Genomic DNA, 18,319 nt, shown 5'->3' on the forward strand with positions numbered 1-18,319 from the left:
GACTGCATTTCCACATTTTCTTCGCAAAGTTCTTACTGGGCGACGCATGTCGTCGCTGCAGGACATCGCAAAAGTTTCCTAGAAAGAATAAACTTTTCCAACAGAACTAGAAACTTCTGGTTTGCCGAACGAATGTTTCGTTTTATGCACTTGCTGGGCAAAAGTTGTTTTCCTCGGGATACACTCTTGGATTAAATCGCATTGAAAAGAATGGAAAATAATAAAAACTCGCTCAGGAGTTTGCCTTTTTGATAAACATTTTAAACACCAGCCCCAGACAGGGACACAGACAGCGAACACACGACTGCAAGTGCAATAACATTTGAGGGGCCCAAGGGAAAAAGTTTCCATTTAGCCGGCCGAAAGACAAAGAGTTGTGTCAGGAAGTCCACACTTGGTCTCCGATGTTACTCGAAGTTTTTACCTCGGGATGCAGTGCATGGCATGGGCTTCGCTCTTTCAAATGTGCCCGTTTTGGTACCCTGTATCTGTGAGGTGTATTTGTTTAGCTGCAGCTGTTAGTCATAAAAATATTACTAATCTGTAATGCAGACTGGTTTGAATTGCTTTTTTATTTTTCAAACACTCCCCATTTAATTTCAATCACTATCGAAATATATTTGGCATTGGGTATTTCCAATTCGTTTTACTCATCTCTATTGGTCTTTCTCGTTCAGCAATAGCGTGCGTGCGTACGTGCTTCTTGTGTGTGTCCGTCCTAGACCCAGGCACCGTGCCTGGCATTAAATGAATTTCTCAATGAAGTCATCTTTAGCCCCATCCTCATGTCCCTTTCCCATGCAATGATTCGCCCGCTCCGACATCCTTTGAGGCCCCATTAAAAGCGTCTGTCCCCTGCAGTCTCCAGTCTCCAGTCCCCGTCTCCCTGCCCGTCTGGTGCGTGTTTGTTTCTGTAATTGTAGTTGTCTCGTAAATTACAGTTTTTGTCAGGGCTCTTTGTCTCGCTTATTGTGCAGCAGTTTGAAAATTGAAATAGACATGCAAAATGGCTGACTCGACAGTCGACAGTACGTATATATCCTTTACCCAGCCCTCTCTTCCTCTGTGTTTGTATTTGCATTTGAAATTATACTGTCGCAAGTTTGTTTGCCAAAAGACCAGGTCAGGTGGAGCTTTTAAAGTTATTAATTCCGAGATAGGTAAGCAATTTTCGAGGCAGGAAATGCATCATCATCATCGTCTTTCTGTTGCATGTGGATTTAGCTAGCGAGTAAATTTGTTAATGGACAGCCATTGGAAAGGCATAAAGAAAATGCATTAAATGAATTGAAAGGTCTGTGATATCAATATCAAATTCCATGCTTCCTATGCAAGTGGAGTAACGAGTCTAAAGGCTCTGAGGGTACTCACAAATCAAAAGCCTCTTAGCAGCTTTCAATTGTATAACACTGTAGGCCAATGCAATTGAGCCGAAGCCAAAGCTCGTTAAGGAGATTATGGGGCTATGGGATTATGCCAACTGGAAACACCTGTCCGAGACAGTGTTTCCTTCTGGCATTTACTGGCACACAATTAAAGACATATTCAACGCGCATATCCAATTAGAGCCACGTCAGTTTAGGACACAAGACTTTGGCCAGCTCAGTCATTAACCTGGTCGACAGGAGGTTCGGTCCGAGTCCGTGTTTTCCTTCTGGCACGTTCCCAGCTATTTCCATTAATAATGCAACTATTTTGGGGGAACCTGCAGCAGCTGTCCCAAGCAGCCTGCCTGCCTTCTCTAGCTAAACTTTCAAAGTTCCCAATTAAGAAATGCCATAAAAAGGAAATAGGATATCCGAAATGAATATCGAAGGAGAATTAATTGCGAACGATATCGGGCCACGGTCCGACAATCAAAGGCAATTAACCGGACAAAGGCCCAAATGCAGCTTAGGGTTTCAATTCAATGTCACCCATCCTTTGTCCCAAAATCCAACACCTGCCCTTCCATTACTCAACCCCCAAAGATCTAAACTAATTTTAGCAATGCGTCTCATTCTTTTTCTTTGCCTTCACATAGGCAAAAATGGAGTGAAACTCTTTAAATGTTTTGGCCAATTAAAAAGGGTCATTCCCTGGCATAGGAAAAGAAAAGGCAGCAGTTCTCCCCAACTGGGAAACAAAAAGCAGGGGCCAGGAGCCATTTTTGTTAAATGTTAAAATGGCCGTTGGCGAATGTGTTTGTCAAAAAATAGGGTATTTCAGGGACATGGGATTGCTCTAGAAGATTTATCCCAGCTTAAAGATAAAGAGCCAAGACTGAGTGTCCAGATAAACCTTGGGCGTAAAGCATTTCCTTATCTTTTACTCGCTTTCGAAAGTTTTAGCCTCACTTTTAAGGGTGGGTTCTAGACAAATAAATAATTAAGCTAATCAGCAAATAGCTAATCTAATATCCAATTCCAAGTAGGATGTTACAAAGGAAACAAAAAGTCCATCATCTCCTTGTTACCCCTTTCATTCGGCTATAACAAAAACTTCTCGTTCTTTGCTTTTGGCATTTTGTTTCCAGCTCGTTCTTTTCGCTCCCTTTGCCGCAGTTTTTGTTTGCCTGAAAATTGGTTTAATGGCCAAGCGCTTTGGCTAGCACACATACACTGGCCCATACACAGGCACACACACAGGCACACACACAGGCACATATTGAGGCAATTTGAGGAGAGCTAAGCCATTCCCCCCTTTGCCCGTCGCCAGCACGCGACATTCTATCTCTTTTCCCCTGTCAAAGAGAAAAACTGCTGCGGCTGCGGCTGCGGGGCTGCTAGAAAGAAAATAAATAAATAAAATGAAACAAGCTTAACAACAACAACACCAACCAGGAAAAACTTTACACAAAACTTTTGTGAAATGTTGTTGCTGTATTGTTGTTGTATTTGTTGCTTTTACGAGTGGCTTGCGGCCCGATGGATGTGTCAATAAAATCAATATTTGCCCCTGCCTTTGCGACTAAATGTTCAATTAGCGCATCAATCAAAGACGCTTCAACGAATCAAAGGGAATGCCGTTTGTGTATTCAAGCCAAGCCACTTGATATCGTGGGTGGTCTTATGATGATTTACTCGTAGCAGTGAATATTAACTGATGTGATTAACCAGCAAATATTTGACTAATTAGCTAATAAGTTAAGCACACAGCCACAGCCAGGCCAAAATCGTTGTGTGCCCAACATATTGAATTCAGCTGAGGAAGTAACGAAGTAAACGTGGCCAAGAAAATTGTTCTCTTAATTGTGGTCTTGATTAAGTGGGCTAGTAAATTGCATGCGGGTTATATTTAAATTAAACCCCAAGCATTCAGTATTTAGATGGGCAAGAATAATCGAGGGTTGTTATAAGGCTTTTGTTATAGACCTCTAAGAATCACTACCGTTCCCCTTCTTCATCTGATGAAACTCCAAATATCTGCCCCTGGCATTACAAAGACGTAAGACCCATTGTGTCTTCATCAACTGCAGTCAACATTAGTTCTGATTCACACACAAACACCACACACAAATCTTGATTTTCTTTGTGCAAGCGAAAGCTGCTATCCGTTCCCCAAAGCAGTAACAAGTGTAATGCATTTGTTGGGCGTGCAGCCTTTGGGAGTCGCTTGTACTTAATCAAATGAATGGACCAACCGACCGACACACCAGGGGCAGGGCCTCACATGAATCCGCCGCCCGTGATGCGATTTCCGTTGCATTAACGGCAGACGACAGACCGCTGATGGGATGGGGATGGAATTGAGATGTGTGCGACAACACAGAACACAGAATACAGAGCAGCCACGACACAAAGCCAAAAGGGCAATTGCAATCATTTATGCGCATTTAAGGACATTAAGCTCAGTGCAGACGCATTAATCATACGCCACATGTGCCGCGGCCCTAGCGGCAGTGCAGTGTCTGCTTATCGACAGCGTGGAGATTACTCTCTCTCTGCCTCTCCCAGTCTCAGTCTCTCGCTAAGCGCCCTGAGTCCTGGCCATGGTAATCATTTGCCATGTTGACTGATTTGCAACAGCAACAGCTGCTGGTGCTGCTGACCATTCATTACAACAAACAGCAGAAACAGAAACGGCAGAAACAGCAACAACCAAGAAACATGGCCACAAAGTCGTTCAAAGTTATGCAATGGAATTTGCCAACTGTATGTACGCTGCCATTTCTGTATCTGTGTGTGTTGAGTGTGTGCTGGTGTGCTGGTGTATGAGTGTTAAGTGTACTGGTGTGCTGGTGTGTGTTGCTTAGTGATTTGTGTATTTGTGTGCCCGCCTGTGAGTGAAGGCAAATTTATGACTTCATTTATATGGTGAGGCCCAACCCGGGTCCCAACACGGGTTTATCTGCCAGTCCCCGACATTATGTACCCATAAACAAGTGTCCCCTGTATAGGGTCTCCTTTCAGCATAATTCACTGTGCATTTTTTAACACTTTTTCAATTATTTAATGTATGACAGAGAAGACAGAGTTCTGGCACTGAAGGCAATTGGTTTTTTTTTTGTAGAAATATGTGCATGAGACTCATTGATTATTATCGGAGCAAAGAGGCTTTAAAATATTCCATTTTAATTTATTGGACATCCACAAAGCTTCTTTCCCTCTTTACAGCACCCTTTTTTTAGTGGAAGTATCCCCACAAGAGTAATTTCCTTCACAATATTGTAGGCTCTGTCCTTCCCGTAATTAACAGTCGATTGGAGTGTATAATTAATTGCCAGCAATAAAAGGACAGCGATTAAACATTTTCGGCTTGCATAATGTCGGAATAATCTTAAATGCTGGCCACACAATATTAATTCTCCTCACCTGGATTTTGGAATTTAATTGGGTTACGCTCCAATCTGTTTTTGGCCAAAGGGCACAAACATTTTCCACGCTCTAATGCTACAATACTATGGTATAGCTGTTGAGTAAATTATAATTAATGGCCAACATTTTATTTGTGCAATTAAATGGGTTGAAAACACCTTAGAATAAGTGTAAATTTATTGAATGAGACATCAAAGCAGGCAGTGGAAATTCAATTCTTGAACAATATTCTAGAGAGCATAGTTTAAATCAGTTCCAAAAGTTGTTTCTTCTAGTGAATATCACACACTGTGAATTTAATAATCAAATATAATTTTCAAGTTTAATATTTAACCAAATTCTAGGAGAATGGCTTTGTTAGTATTAGCCTTTTGATGGTAATTCAATAAATTCTCTAAAATTCTAATAGGAGAAATCAATTGGGAAGTTTACTCTTCGAAATGCTGAAATTGACTGGCCCCATTAGCTGCGAAACAATCATAAAAGAGATGGAGCTTGACAACAATGATGGGCAAAATAGCTCAATGCGAGACTATATTATAAACCACATGGAGGATGGGGCAAGGCTAGGATTTTATCAACGTTGTGGTTCCCTTTTCTATGTCGCACCTTGGCCTCAGACATCTAATGGAGTAGTTTTGGACTTGGTTTTGGAGAACATGGAATGAACATGAACATGAACAGGAACATCGAGCTTACAGCGATGGTACGATTTTGGATAGATAGCTCATACTCATCAGGATGTTCCACACGATGTGCTTCACCTGCTGTAATGTGAAAAGTTATTCTTTAGTTGTTCTGCTAGTTTATTCAGTGTTTTTCCTTGCAGTCGCTCCAGTCACTCCTTGCCTTACACAAAATTCAGTTCAGAAAAGAAAACAGCTGCCTACCCATACTATTATTACCCTTTGTAATATGTAATAATCCCATTGGATCCCCACCCATTCACAAAGATATACTTTGGCCACTCAGTCAAAGCCCACACTCGCATCGAAACGCATCGCATCACATCGCCAGTCGTTATTGACCCTCAAATTGCACAATTTTCGTTAACTGCCCAATTTGAATGTCACCGAAGTTCATTGAGGAGCCATCACTGGGGACCCCATTCCCAGTCCTTGCCAGGGGGTATCCATAATGTGTCCGCTCATTCGGTCAGTGGCAACTTATAAATAAAACACAGATTTGTAGCAATTTTGCCCCAATGGCGAACAAGAAAAAAACCAAAACTTAATTTGAAATGCGGGAAACCAAAAAGAGAACCAAGAAGAATCAAATTAGGGACGTCGATGCTTTAGATACACTTAAATGTTCATCGTTGTTGTCAATGCAATATACTATTGTGAGAGTTATATTTCAGGCTGAGGCTCAGTCTATTCAGCGTTCTGTAGATTTGTCTAGTTTCGAGACGATCGGTCCAAGGTTCCTTGGAATTAATTGTCACTTAAATCCACTTTGAGTTACTTTGAGTTTCTGATTTTTAGGGCTGCTCTTTTGTGGTGAATCGTTATACCCACATATTCAGAGGGTATAAATACAGCCAAAAGCCCGCAAATATTTTTACGCTTCAGCGCATTATGTGCCTATATGAGAGTGTATATATGTATGTGTGAGTTTTATGCTGTGAGAGTGTATGTGTGTTGGGTGGTTTTTGTGTGTGCGTGTTCGCGTTTAAGGATGAGTGTACCATTAGGCATGCATTGAAGTTCTCAGGAGACCGGCATGTGTGTGTGTTTGTGGGTGAGAGTGTGTGACTCCCAAGTCGCTTCTTAGTCAGAGGCACAGAGGCTGCCAAATGGGCGTGGCAGCGTCTAGGTCTGCGCAAAGTAAGAGAAACCGAGTTATTTATAGATTTATGCACACTCACACTCCCCACACTACAACATCCACTGCTCCACCCCCAACATCGCCATCATCATCATCATCGCAGGCCAGAGCGGGAGCCACAGACAGAGCCTTTGGGCAAGAATCGCCTTTGGGCCAACAAATAGTTAATTCTACAGCTGTGTGGGTGCACATATTTGCCGGTATATACATATATATATATATATGTACATATATGTATGTATTACCCTCTGTAGACATACATGTGTGTGTGTCCACATTATTGCAGCGCGACTAAGCAAACTACTTTGCCTGTGGCTCTGGGGCTGCTTCTGACCTTATTTCCTTTCAAGCAGCTCAAGGGGAATCTCCCTTATCCTCGACTCATGTCATACTCTCGTAGCGTATCCTGGCTTGCCTTATAATTAACCCTTTTATTAACATCCTTTCCTGCTCATATGAACTGTCTGCCCGGGTGTGTTTGTGTGTGCATAGTTTGCCAGTAAACTTTCTTACACACATGTCTCAAGGAGGCATATGCTCTGGAATGTCAATCAATGGTGGTAGTGGTGCAGTCAGTCTTTAGAATTATAAGGGAATTTATCAGCAGATTATCATTCAATTTACTGTCAATCCCATTTTTGATAATGATTCATTGGGATCTTTCCCTACTGTCTATAAAGAAATCTAACCATTTGGTGGCCAGGGTATCCTCATGTTCCATACACATTCCAAGTCAAAAGTTTATTCCATTGTTTGATGCCCCAGAGAAGTTACTCCTTTTGTGTGGGTCCTGGCATGGATGGCCAATTATGCGAACCATTGATTTGACGAACAAAGGAACCCCCCTAGAATCGATGAATTGTTGGGTCTCGCGAAATTTATATTTACGTTCCTTGCCAGTTAATTAACAATAAAAACAGGAAAGCGGAAAATGAGATCATTTTCTTCCTTATTGCTGTCCTCTCTGGTGATCCATGCGACGCCTGCACTTGTGGTAGCTGCAAGAGCAGCAATTGAGGTTCTTCTTCATGATCTGCTGTTTATCCCTTTTAGCCACGCAGTCGCGTTGGTGCTGGACCGAGCTGTTTGTCCACCCAGTCGAAGAAGAAGTCGTTGGTCCACCTCCGACGGCAAAAAAGATTTCGGAACATCTGCCGCAGATACATGTAGTCGGGCATCTCGTCAAAGTGAAGGCAGCGGACGTACCGGAGGTACATCAAGAACTCGTCTGGCATGCCGGCGCATAGGTTGTCCAGCGGCATGTTGGCCTTTATCTCGGCCATCTGCTCTAACTTCTGTGTCCTGGAATTGGACTGAATGCTCTGCCAGGGGAGTCGACCGTGCCAAAAGTAAATTAAAATATAGCCCAATGACTCCAGATCGTCGCGACGCCCCTGCTCGGCGAAATGTGCCCGGACGGAGGCGTAGCGCGGTGTGCCCACCAGCTCCCGATTCTGCCTGTACTCAATGTGCTTCGCTGTGCAGGGATTGTAGAAATTCTTGGCCAGGCCAAAATCAATAAGGTAGACCACATTGCGCTGTGCGCCCTGACCCATCAGGAAGTTTTCTGGCTTGATGTCGCGATGGACGAAGCACTTCTGGTGGACGAACTCCAGGCGGGCCAGCATCTGCTCGGCCAGCACCAGGATTGTGTTGAGGCTGAACCTGCGCATGCAAAAGTTCAGCAGATCCTCCAGAGTTGGTCCCAGAAGATCCAGCACCAGGACATTTACATCTCTCTCGATTCCGTAGTATCGTACTTGGGGGATTCCTTTACCCCCCGAAAGAATTTTGTATATCTTCGCCTCACGCTCCAGCATCGGTTGCGCCGCCTTGACAAGCTCCACCTTCGCTGCCACCTCCTCGCCGTTCCCGATGTCTATGGTTCGGTAGAGCTCTCCAAAAGAGCCATTCCCGATACGTTCGATTAGACGATACTTTTCGGTCACTGTGAACTCCAAAGGGTCCATTGTGTCCACTTTAGACGCCACATGTGTGCAACGATTCTGCTTTTTTTCTTTCTTTTCGAACTCTTGGATCTGCTTCTTCCAGGCCACAACTATTTTATTTGGTTTGAATTTGAATTCTTCTTGGGGTGTCTCAATTTTCGTATGGCAAAATCCGTTACAGCAGCCTTTGGTGTCTTTTGGTAACTCCCCAAAAACAAAGGGTTTTGTAGCGTCCCAAGACTCTACGAAGTTTGGTTCTGTCTTGAACGATAGACCCTCAGCAGTCATATATGTAGAGTCACCGCCCGATACTGCTCCCAGCACAGACATGGCTCTAAAGTGTGGTTTACTCTATCATTCGAGTAGAGAAATGTGTATGTAAAAAAATATATTTTAGTGGCTGTCAATACCCCATGTGTAGTGTACTGAATGAAACAAACTGACGGAATATTAGATGTATATATCTAGGAAAACGCTAGATGCTCGGTGTTTCAGCATAAATAATAGTTTCCAAAGCAATTAAGTTTGCATCAATGTTTATACAAAAAAATTTAATTAAAATCCATGACATTTTCGCATGAGGGCAAACAAAAATTAAATTAGCACGGTAAACCCAATCGGAGAAGTACCCTCGACAAGGCCCTGCCACAACCTGTCAAGCCTTCAACTTCAGTTGCAATATGCGAGTAGTGGAGCGACATAGGGAAGATTTTTTTTGGCTCTTAAATTGTTTTGCCAGCAAGTTCTGACCCCTAGTTCTCGTAATCGAGGGTATTTTTTGGCAGCTACCCAACACGCTCTGCTCCCTTTATGATACAGTTTGACACTTAATTTCCAATTAGTCGCAGCTGAGATGGCAAACTTTTTGGTAACAAATCGAGGCAAGGTAGATGCCACGTTGGCATCACTTATGCGCGCTAGTGTGCAGGGGGTGGCTGCACTTTAAAATTGATTAATTTGGTAAATTGATTATGCAACCTGCCTGGGATCCGCATGGGCATCATTTCTGCAGCATTGGCATCATTTACCTGTCAGGTGAGGCATCCACTCAATTGGCATGCTTAGACCGGCTTCTGCTCCTGCTCTTCCTTTTCTGCTCTCCTGTCGCTGCAATACTTATTCCATTTGCCATGTGCACTTTCAATTAAATTTATTTCAGTCTGCCATGGTGCAAGGTCCTCCCATTGTTGGGGGCCAACTACTGTTTCATCTGCACTCGACATAATTTTCTCATAAATAGAGCAAAAGATATCTGCCTGCTGCTGTGCCACATTTTGTGCCCATTTCCATTATCTATGCAGCAGTTCCGCGAATGCTTTCAAGTTTATTAGATTTATGACCAAACTGTTTATGAACATTTCGTAATTACAGGACACCAGGCAAGTGCATATTTTTGCAGGGATTTTCCCACAAAAATTCCACAAATTGTTTCATAATTTGAAAAGAGGCATTTTATTTAAGCGAAAACTATGGAAATAGCTTTGATGTAGTCACATTTTAGGTAAATTTGTAAAAATAAACTGCAAATAAATATTTTCATGGACAAATTAGCCAAATAAAGGACTTGCAATTCGGATATTTATTATACCCAAAGATACAGTGCTTGTTATAAATGTACGCAAAATACATAGTTAAATATGTTATTTTTCCCTTTCCTTTTCTTCTTTAAAAACCCCCAATTAGATTCACGAAAATATTTTCCTAATTTTCCATCCTTTCCTTAAATCCCAACCAATTCATTTGGTAACTATGTTGTCTCAACCCTCACCCTATCCGTCGAAAATAAACCCTTAAAAGCAACCCCATCAGCTATGGTTTTTAGGGTTAGGGGAAAGAGCCACAGAAAACCCTCACAATTAATACTCATCTACATATTTTGCTGCTTATAAACTGCAATAAAATAAAATGAATGGGCGCCTTGACAATTTTAATGTGGAGTTTACTTGGACGATTTGCATGGCAAGTCGTGGCGTGGTGGTTGGGTGGTGTGGTATTGCGGCGGTATGGTGGCGACATGGCTGACAACCGGAAGCGGAAGTGGATCCAGCCCGTACCCTGAGCTCTTATTTATGCGTTGCGAGTGTGAGCACAACAGAAAAAGCAGCAGGAGGAGCCGAACAAAAGCCGGCTTAACATAGAATCTCTCTCTCTATCTCTTTCTCTATGTATGGCTTTCCCTCCATCAGTGTGTGGGTGCGTGTGTCTAGTAGTTATAGCTTCGCACAGATACAACACACGCATGCAATAATGCTTCGTTTATGGTTGCTTTGGCATACAGCCTGCTCCTCTCAGCAGCTGAGGGGCGAGCGGGTGACAGGAAAAGGCAGCATTAATTTAAAGCTTATGGCGCATTAATTTTAATTAAAATGCTGCCACAACAACTAACAGCAATAAAAGCAGCGTCATCACTATACCCTCTCCTGATACGTCCACTTCCAGTAACTCCTACACAGCCTCTCTCCTGCCTCTTCTGCCTCCAGCATTCTGAAACTTTTGTATGATGGAAAAGTTTGGCCAGCAGCTCAGACTGATTAGCCATGTTAAGTGGGAGACGGGAGGAAAACTGAGGCAGTCCCCTCTGCTAACTGATTTATCACATTTCACTTTCCATTTCCCATTTCCATTGGTCGCTCGTTTATCACTCGCTCTTTATTCTTTTGTTTGATTTCTTTACTATATCGTTTTTGTTTGCCACACTTTGGTGGCCTCATCAACATCTCGTTTTTCACGTGTCCCGTGTCCTTTTTATGGCAATTGAAAACTTACTTCCTGTCAGAAGTTATCCCTACCTTGGGTTGCTCCGTTTCTTGATGCCTTGTCAAAGGTTATGACCAAATTGTCTGCACATGCTTCGCATATTTCATAGTTTCCTCGTTCCTTTGTGCGGTTGTTGTTGGCGCCACAAAAGTTTTTGGACAGCTAAATCATTTACATACACCCTTTCAGGACAATTTCCAAACCACATCCGATGTCCCAGTGTGCTCGCTGAAGTGCCAGTTTTCAGTCGAAGTCCCAGTTTCCAGCTTTGTACCAGTATGTCCCTGTCCCAGTCCCAGCTGAAGTGTTCTGCTTACATGGCGTATGAGTGATGTGATGCCTTGAGTGTCATCTGGCTGAGGTTACAACTGTCTTGCCTTTTGTCTGGCTCACCATCCATCTCCTACTCTTAACCTCCTTTTTGTAGTCTTCTCTCTCTCTATCCCTCTTGTATAACCCCTTTATGAGGGTATTTCTTAACCTCCTTTTTTGGAGGTGTTGTAGCATTTGTTTTCAATTCGCATCCCACCAAATGTTGTTCATCTTTCTTAGAATTTCTTAGAAATGGCACATGTGTGTAGAAAAGTTATACCATATTTGATTTCTGTTTGGTTTAGGAACATGCTTGAAGATTTTAGAAGGTCCTTGAAAGTAGTAAAGAGATTTTTTAGGCGAACAGTAGATTCCTTTAAAATTATTCTCTAATTTTCTTTCTCTATTTTTTTATTTAGTTTAAAAACACAATAAATATACTCAAATTATACAATCATTCGCTGCAAGAAAACAATCGTTGTTGCTGCCAGTTTGTAGGATTTTTCTGGACCAATTGTATGCACTTATCCGTACTCTCCCATGGCAGCCATCTTCTGCAGACACTCACTTACAAAAGTCAAGTCTGACTTAGTCATATGCAAATTTCCAGCCACTTTCTCTGAAGCCTTTTTCTGTTTGTTTTGTGGTTTCTGTTTTTGCTCAGATTTTGAAGAGATTCCGACAAAGACCGAGAAACTCACTCCGAAAAAATGGCTTGACTTTTGAGTTTTTACTGTTTCCCTCGCCTTGGGATGCAAATTAGTTCAATATGACTTGGTGCTGGCTTCCCCAAAGACTCGCATACAAAATTGTCTTAATGGAAATTATAATCATGCTGACAATGCGTCATGGCCACGCCCACTTCCCCACCTCCTGGTCTAGTCCCTCTTGTTAGGGGCTGGTTGGCCTGATTATCAGAAGCGGTGACAATTTCGCTGACATTGTTGCCAACAAATTTAGGAGGGCAAAGAAAGAAAAGCTAAAAAAAAAGTAAGAAGTCTTGCACAAAAACTCATTAAAAGTGACAGAGAAGATGAACAGGAATTGTTAAGAAATTCACGGGTACCTTGTCGTGGACCCTAAATATACATACATATAGCATCTAAAATTAATGAAAAGAAAGGCAAAAAAAATGGAAGCCATTGACAATGGTGGAACAATGAGATGCCAAAAGTTAAAGTTTGTTTCTTAACGAATCGCATAGATGCTAGATGATGGATTAAAGAATGAAATGCTCTCAAAACTGTGTTAAAAATATCTGTAGGATGATTTGCTCTCCCTTTTCCCCGTTTTATGGTATGCTTTGCCAATTGCTTAAATACATATTCAATTTGTTGTCGGCCCTCGGGACACGTACATACAACATCAACATAATTTCGACGCGTTTCGGCAATTTGAACACGTTCAACAACCGCATCCAAGGATCCCAGTATTCTGGTATCCGCCAGGCTCACCCCGTCGATTGTTTGCTATTTTTAAATTCTATAGGCGTAACTAGAATTTAATTTCTCAACCGCCCTTTGGTTGGGGCGTTGGGTTGTGTGGCTCCTGGGTCCTTGGCTTTCCATTGGAACACGTACGTACACTTGTTCTTTTCCATTTTGGTGGGGGCGTGGGCTCTACGTTAAGCACATCTTCAGATCCCGACTAAAGACAACAAAAGACGCTTGGCATACAGACTTACTCCTACGCCTGCCAAAAAGTAAACGTTTAGAAAAGTGCCATCGAAGGAGAAGATTTCTTTCTTATATCTATATTAATAGAATAATGTTCAGCTTTAAATTGGTCACAAGTGTAATTGATATTTAAATATTTCAAATGAAAACAATCTAAATTGATGAATAATTAAATACAAGTCATTGAAAATGTGATGGACTATTTTAGAAATGATTGGACAATTATTTATAGCAGCTGCTTTTGTGGGATTAAATTCTAATTGAATTTAAATCTGTCCCATTTTGTTGCATCTCAATTTTGGGTGTATGTTTAATTACTTAGTCAATGTTGTGTGTTTGTCATCGAATTTCTAAAGTTAAGTGTATAACAAGAAGAATACTTTAATAAATGTATTTTAGTCTTATTGATCTATAATTTACTTTAATTCAATTCAATTCGAATGGCTTGTTATTCCTTGCTAATTTCGATTCTTCTGCCCCATATGCTTTTCTCTAATTCGGTCCGTATTCTTACGCAATCCCCACTTATGGGTATAGCGTAAAAAAAGCATGTCGCGTCTTTGGGTAGCTTTAATTTTAATGTTTCACACTGTCGTACATCTGAATGTTATATTCTTGTATTTTGTATCTGCTGCTTTGCGCTGTCTCTGCGTCTTGTATCTGGTTTTGGTTTCTGGCCCTTCGTGCTGACTTTCATGTCAACCGCGTCTAAACATGCCCCTAACCATTAACCAGCACCAGTAAAAGTACCCTACATCCCTACATCCTCTTCCGCTTCCTTTTGCATTGCTAAAACGTTTAAAATTTGTGTTGTATATTTTTTCTGTATGTTGTTTTTTATCTCAGCTGCTGTGAAAATCCGTTGAAATATCTACTTAGGCACAAGCATGTGGTGGATGGAGATGCTTTTGAGGGAAAACATGTACCAGTATCTGTGTGTGTGTGTGGGGGTGTTTGTGGATGTTCTGCTGTGTGTTTGTGTGTGTGTGTGGGTGTGTTGGTCTTGTGGGGTTTGTTTGCATTGGTATGTGTGACTTGGCATCAACTCGTGCGCAAAACAGTTTAAGAAAATTTCATCTGTCTTGCATTTTAATGATTTAATTTTGCATAAGCTTGTTTCAGCCCAGGATCCGCTTCCATACTTCCGTCCTTCCTTATCGGTGTATGCCAAAAAGGATATGTGTGTATGTGTGTGTGTGTGTAGGCAATCGGCTTTCCTTTAGGTTTGGCTTAAGACTGAGTGACATGTCATTTGATGACATTAGCCCAAAGCCCGCTCTAGAGCCAAACCGATATGGGTCGTGCCGTGCCATGGCGTTCCGTGTGGCTAATCTGAAGGCATTCGAAAGGAGAACACAACACTTTACCGCTAGTTGGCGGAAAGTTTGTCCTTTCCGGTTGAGGACAATTCTCAAGTGTTTGTCGTAGTTTGTCAGTTCTTCAGCTTTGACTTCATTATGCCGCTCTCCGCTACAATTTCTCAAAAGGATATGCGTAATTTCCGAGCAAAATGACAGCTGCCAGAGTCCTTGCTAATGATGTCCTTCAGGTCAACTGTAAGTTTCGTATTGCTCTGGCCTGGCTAGGGAACTTCTTCCACTCTGTGGCCCCTGACACGCCCACACACGCACACTCACAGCAACACACACAGAGAGACGCATCCACAGACAAAACGCCCTCGATTCGCACCTTTCGTTGACTTTGGCACGCAACTGAAATGAATCCGGCTCATCAACGTGGAAATTCTCGTCTGATTTCTACCTCCTGACTCCCATACCCCGCCCCGTGCATGTTCATGTCGAGCATTGGGGTTTTTATTTGGATTTTCACATCCACATCTGCTGCTCGTCTTTCAACGTTCCGTGCCTGCGGGCCCATGGGTGGACCATCTGTAGATTGCTTGGCTTCAACAATTTTTATGATCAGCAAGTGTTGTTCAGGGCCTTTGTTATGGTTATGCCAACACGTACTATAATCTTGAGTACTCCTACTATTATGTAGGGGGAGTGGCTGGGGCTGACATTGTACTAACATAAATGAGACAGGCGTGACTATCGGCAATCGTATTCGTAGATAATTTCAATAAACAAATTACCGAATCAATTAGTGACAATTGGAATAAATTACATTGTAATAGTTGTTGAGGGGTTAATGAAGGGTCGATATATAATTATAGGTATTAATTGTAATTTTATTTAATGGGTAATTATTGAGTGGCTTTATTAGAGACTAAACGACAACGAATAAATCGCATTATTTCTATGACTATTCTTATGTACTGGCCAATTGGGAAGGCAATTTATCTGACTTATATATCGAAAGAAAATGTTATATACATATTTAGGTTAGAAACTAAATATTTGCAAACGCTCAAGTAATATCAAAGGAAAAACTTAATCAGCTAAGGGAAAATCCCGAAATACTACTTGAAAATACAAATCGCATTCATCCGGTAATTTCATTACAAGCCGGGACTCAAGTTTTTCCCCACATTCCTTATCCAGACTCAGCTCAAAAGTTGAGTAGCTGCCTGTGCAATCTCCCTTCTGCCAGGCATCAAGCACAATAGAGAATATTTAAAATAAATAAGAACCATAGCCTAGTTTTTGGGATGTAAGGAGAAAGGAAGCAAAAAGGAAAGGATTGTGGCCCAAATCCACACCGCCATAGAAAACCGCACCATGGACAATCCTAATGCCCCACTACCTCCTTCTCCCTCCCCTACTTAGACGCCTCTTCACGGTTAACTCGTGCGGTTAAAGCTGCTTCCTTCCACTCAATTATATAAAGCTGCAGTAGCCCTCGCCATTTTTAGGTGCTGCAGGGGCTGCAGGGGGGAATAAATAAAGGGCGGAATCTCTTGAAATATTGGAAAAGTTTTCACGGCAATAAGGGAAAGCGGGGGGGGGAGGAAAGGGAAAAGTAAACCAGTTGCGAATCCATTTGCCATTGCACTTGGATTCGAGTCGAAGCTGAGACGGATTCGGATTCGTATTCGCATTCGGACAGTGTCGATTGAAGAGTGTTAAGTTCTCTGGATCTCTTACTCTTCCTCTCAGACACAGACTGAGTCAAGCTAAACCGAAAGCTAAACAAAACAGCCAAGAAGCGAAATGAATCCGAGAGTATATCAAGGGGCTGGTGGCTCTACTCTGCTTTTCCCTGTCTGTCTGCTCTGTCTATCTGTTCGGCAAGTGGATGTCGATGTGGATGTGGATGTACATGGGGTACACCTCCATCGCGGTAAGCCATGCCAAGCACTCGCGTATTTGCTGAACACTCAAAACGCGCACTTACAGCGACACGCGCGGCAAGGACACCCTCTCTCGCAGCCAAGGACAAATGTATGCATAAAAGGGAGTAAAACGTTTTGTTACCCTCCCCTCTAAGCGGGTCTCTTATTATATGTGCAAGCTGAAATCAACGAAATCCAAACACATTGACAGTGCTTAAGTGTTTTGACTGGAGCCTCCGTTGTGCCTGGGCACCATCTAGTTGCCAATGGGGAGAAGTTGCCAAGGCTCTGCAGCTGCACGAACCTGCCGACTTACGCAAATACTGGCCCATAACCTTATACTCTGCAAAGCACAGACTGGATTTATAAATAGTTTTGTGAGTGTTACTGTGTATATTAAATATTAGAAAATCAATCTCTGCTGAATACAAAATATTCTATTAGACGCTGGAATATGTAAATAGAAATGTACCTCCTTCCACTGCCCAAGTTAACCACTGTTAACCAGTGTAATCACACACAAAAGCAAGAAACCCAGTCAGCAGGAGTTGCCACTATCCTTAGGTCCGTGAGGGATCCAACAGCCCTCTAAATGCCTATGTATCTGTATGTGTGTGTGTGGAAGGCAACTTCCGGCGCTGTTGCTGCTGCTGCTGGTGCTGATGATGGCGTTGCCATTGCTTCCGCTGCGCTGGTTTAGATATTGCCCCTGACTAAGCAGTGGGCACAGCACGTGCTCGTGCTTCCCGGAATGGCTGCTCCCAAGGCTTCCGGAGGCTCCGTGGTCCTGCTCTCCGTGATATCCCTCATTGCGACTCCACGGGCGATGGCGTTGGCGTTGGCGTTTATTAAGCGCATATAATCGTAAAAAAATTAGCTTGTATGAAATACTACGCACAGAGACGAAGCTAGAGAGAAAGATACAGAAAGAGAAAGGGCGAAAGAGAGGTGTGCTTAAAATGCAAATGACATAAAGGAAGGAGTCGAAGCGAGTACATGTCATCGCGCTCTGGCGCTTACTCTGTCTTCGTTGTCATTTCAGCGGATTCACTTCGTCATCTCCACAGATTCACTTAAGCATTTTGATTAAACGCTCTGCTCTGCTCTGGTTTATTCCCATCATAATTTGAATTAATGTCAAGGGATTATGGCGCAAATTGCTTTGTTTAAGGTAGTTTTAAGAGATTATGTAAGGGATGGGAGATGGGAGGTGGAAGAGTATAAAAGAGCTAAGACATGGCAGAGCATCTTCTACCTATCACACAACATGCAATATTATGTAATATCAAACATTTTGAGCATTGATTTGACATAAGACTCGTGTCGCATGGAGCCTGCTTGCTTTGCTGTCTGCCAACACGAAGGTTAATGTTGCCCCATCTCATTCCCTGCTGCCACACAAAGTGTGAAAAATGTGCATACAACAAAATCAATATCCGCCCAAAAGCTACAGTTCGGTGGCATCAAATGTCACACATTTCATTTCCGTCTGTCTATCCGGGGAAGCACACACACCGCACACACATTTGCATGCCACCAGGATGCCGTATTTCTGTCTCTCCTGGATAGGCGTCCTTGCTGCTCCTGTCTGCACATGTCAGCAACGCCCCATCCCCCCCAAAATAGTTGTCCATGTGCATACACAAGAAGCATATGGGATCTGCTGCTGCTGCTGCTGCTCCTTTGACAGCTTTTTTGATTTGTATGCAAAAAAAGGCACGCAATGCTTGAGTGTATTTTTTTGAAGAGGAAATTATTCTTTGAAGT

General features: G+C 42.5%; 1 protein-coding gene and 1 long non-coding RNA gene across 2 annotated transcripts; one reads left to right on the forward strand and one right to left on the reverse strand.

Moving 5' to 3' along the window:
- The first annotated feature begins 5,024 nt into the window (after positions 1–5,024).
- LOC117897435 lies at positions 5,025–6,003 on the forward strand. The gene is made up of 3 exons (XR_004649091.1): positions 5,025–5,152; positions 5,206–5,565; positions 5,626–6,003. It is a non-coding gene; the product is annotated as an uncharacterized LOC117897435 (long non-coding RNA).
- A 1,523-nt stretch (positions 6,004–7,526) lies between these two features.
- LOC117896666 (casein kinase I) lies at positions 7,527–8,987 on the reverse strand. Its single transcript, XM_034805113.1, has one exon. The coding sequence runs from the start codon at positions 8,900–8,902 to the stop codon at positions 7,673–7,675; it is 1,230 nt and encodes a 409-aa protein (XP_034661004.1). The 5' UTR covers positions 8,903–8,987; the 3' UTR covers positions 7,527–7,672.
- Positions 8,988–18,319: the final 9,332 nt, after the last annotated feature.

This window comes from Drosophila subobscura, chromosome O, assembly GCF_008121235.1.
Source record: "Drosophila subobscura isolate 14011-0131.10 chromosome O, UCBerk_Dsub_1.0, whole genome shotgun sequence".
Lineage (NCBI taxonomy): Eukaryota > Metazoa > Arthropoda > Insecta > Diptera > Drosophilidae > Drosophila > Drosophila subobscura.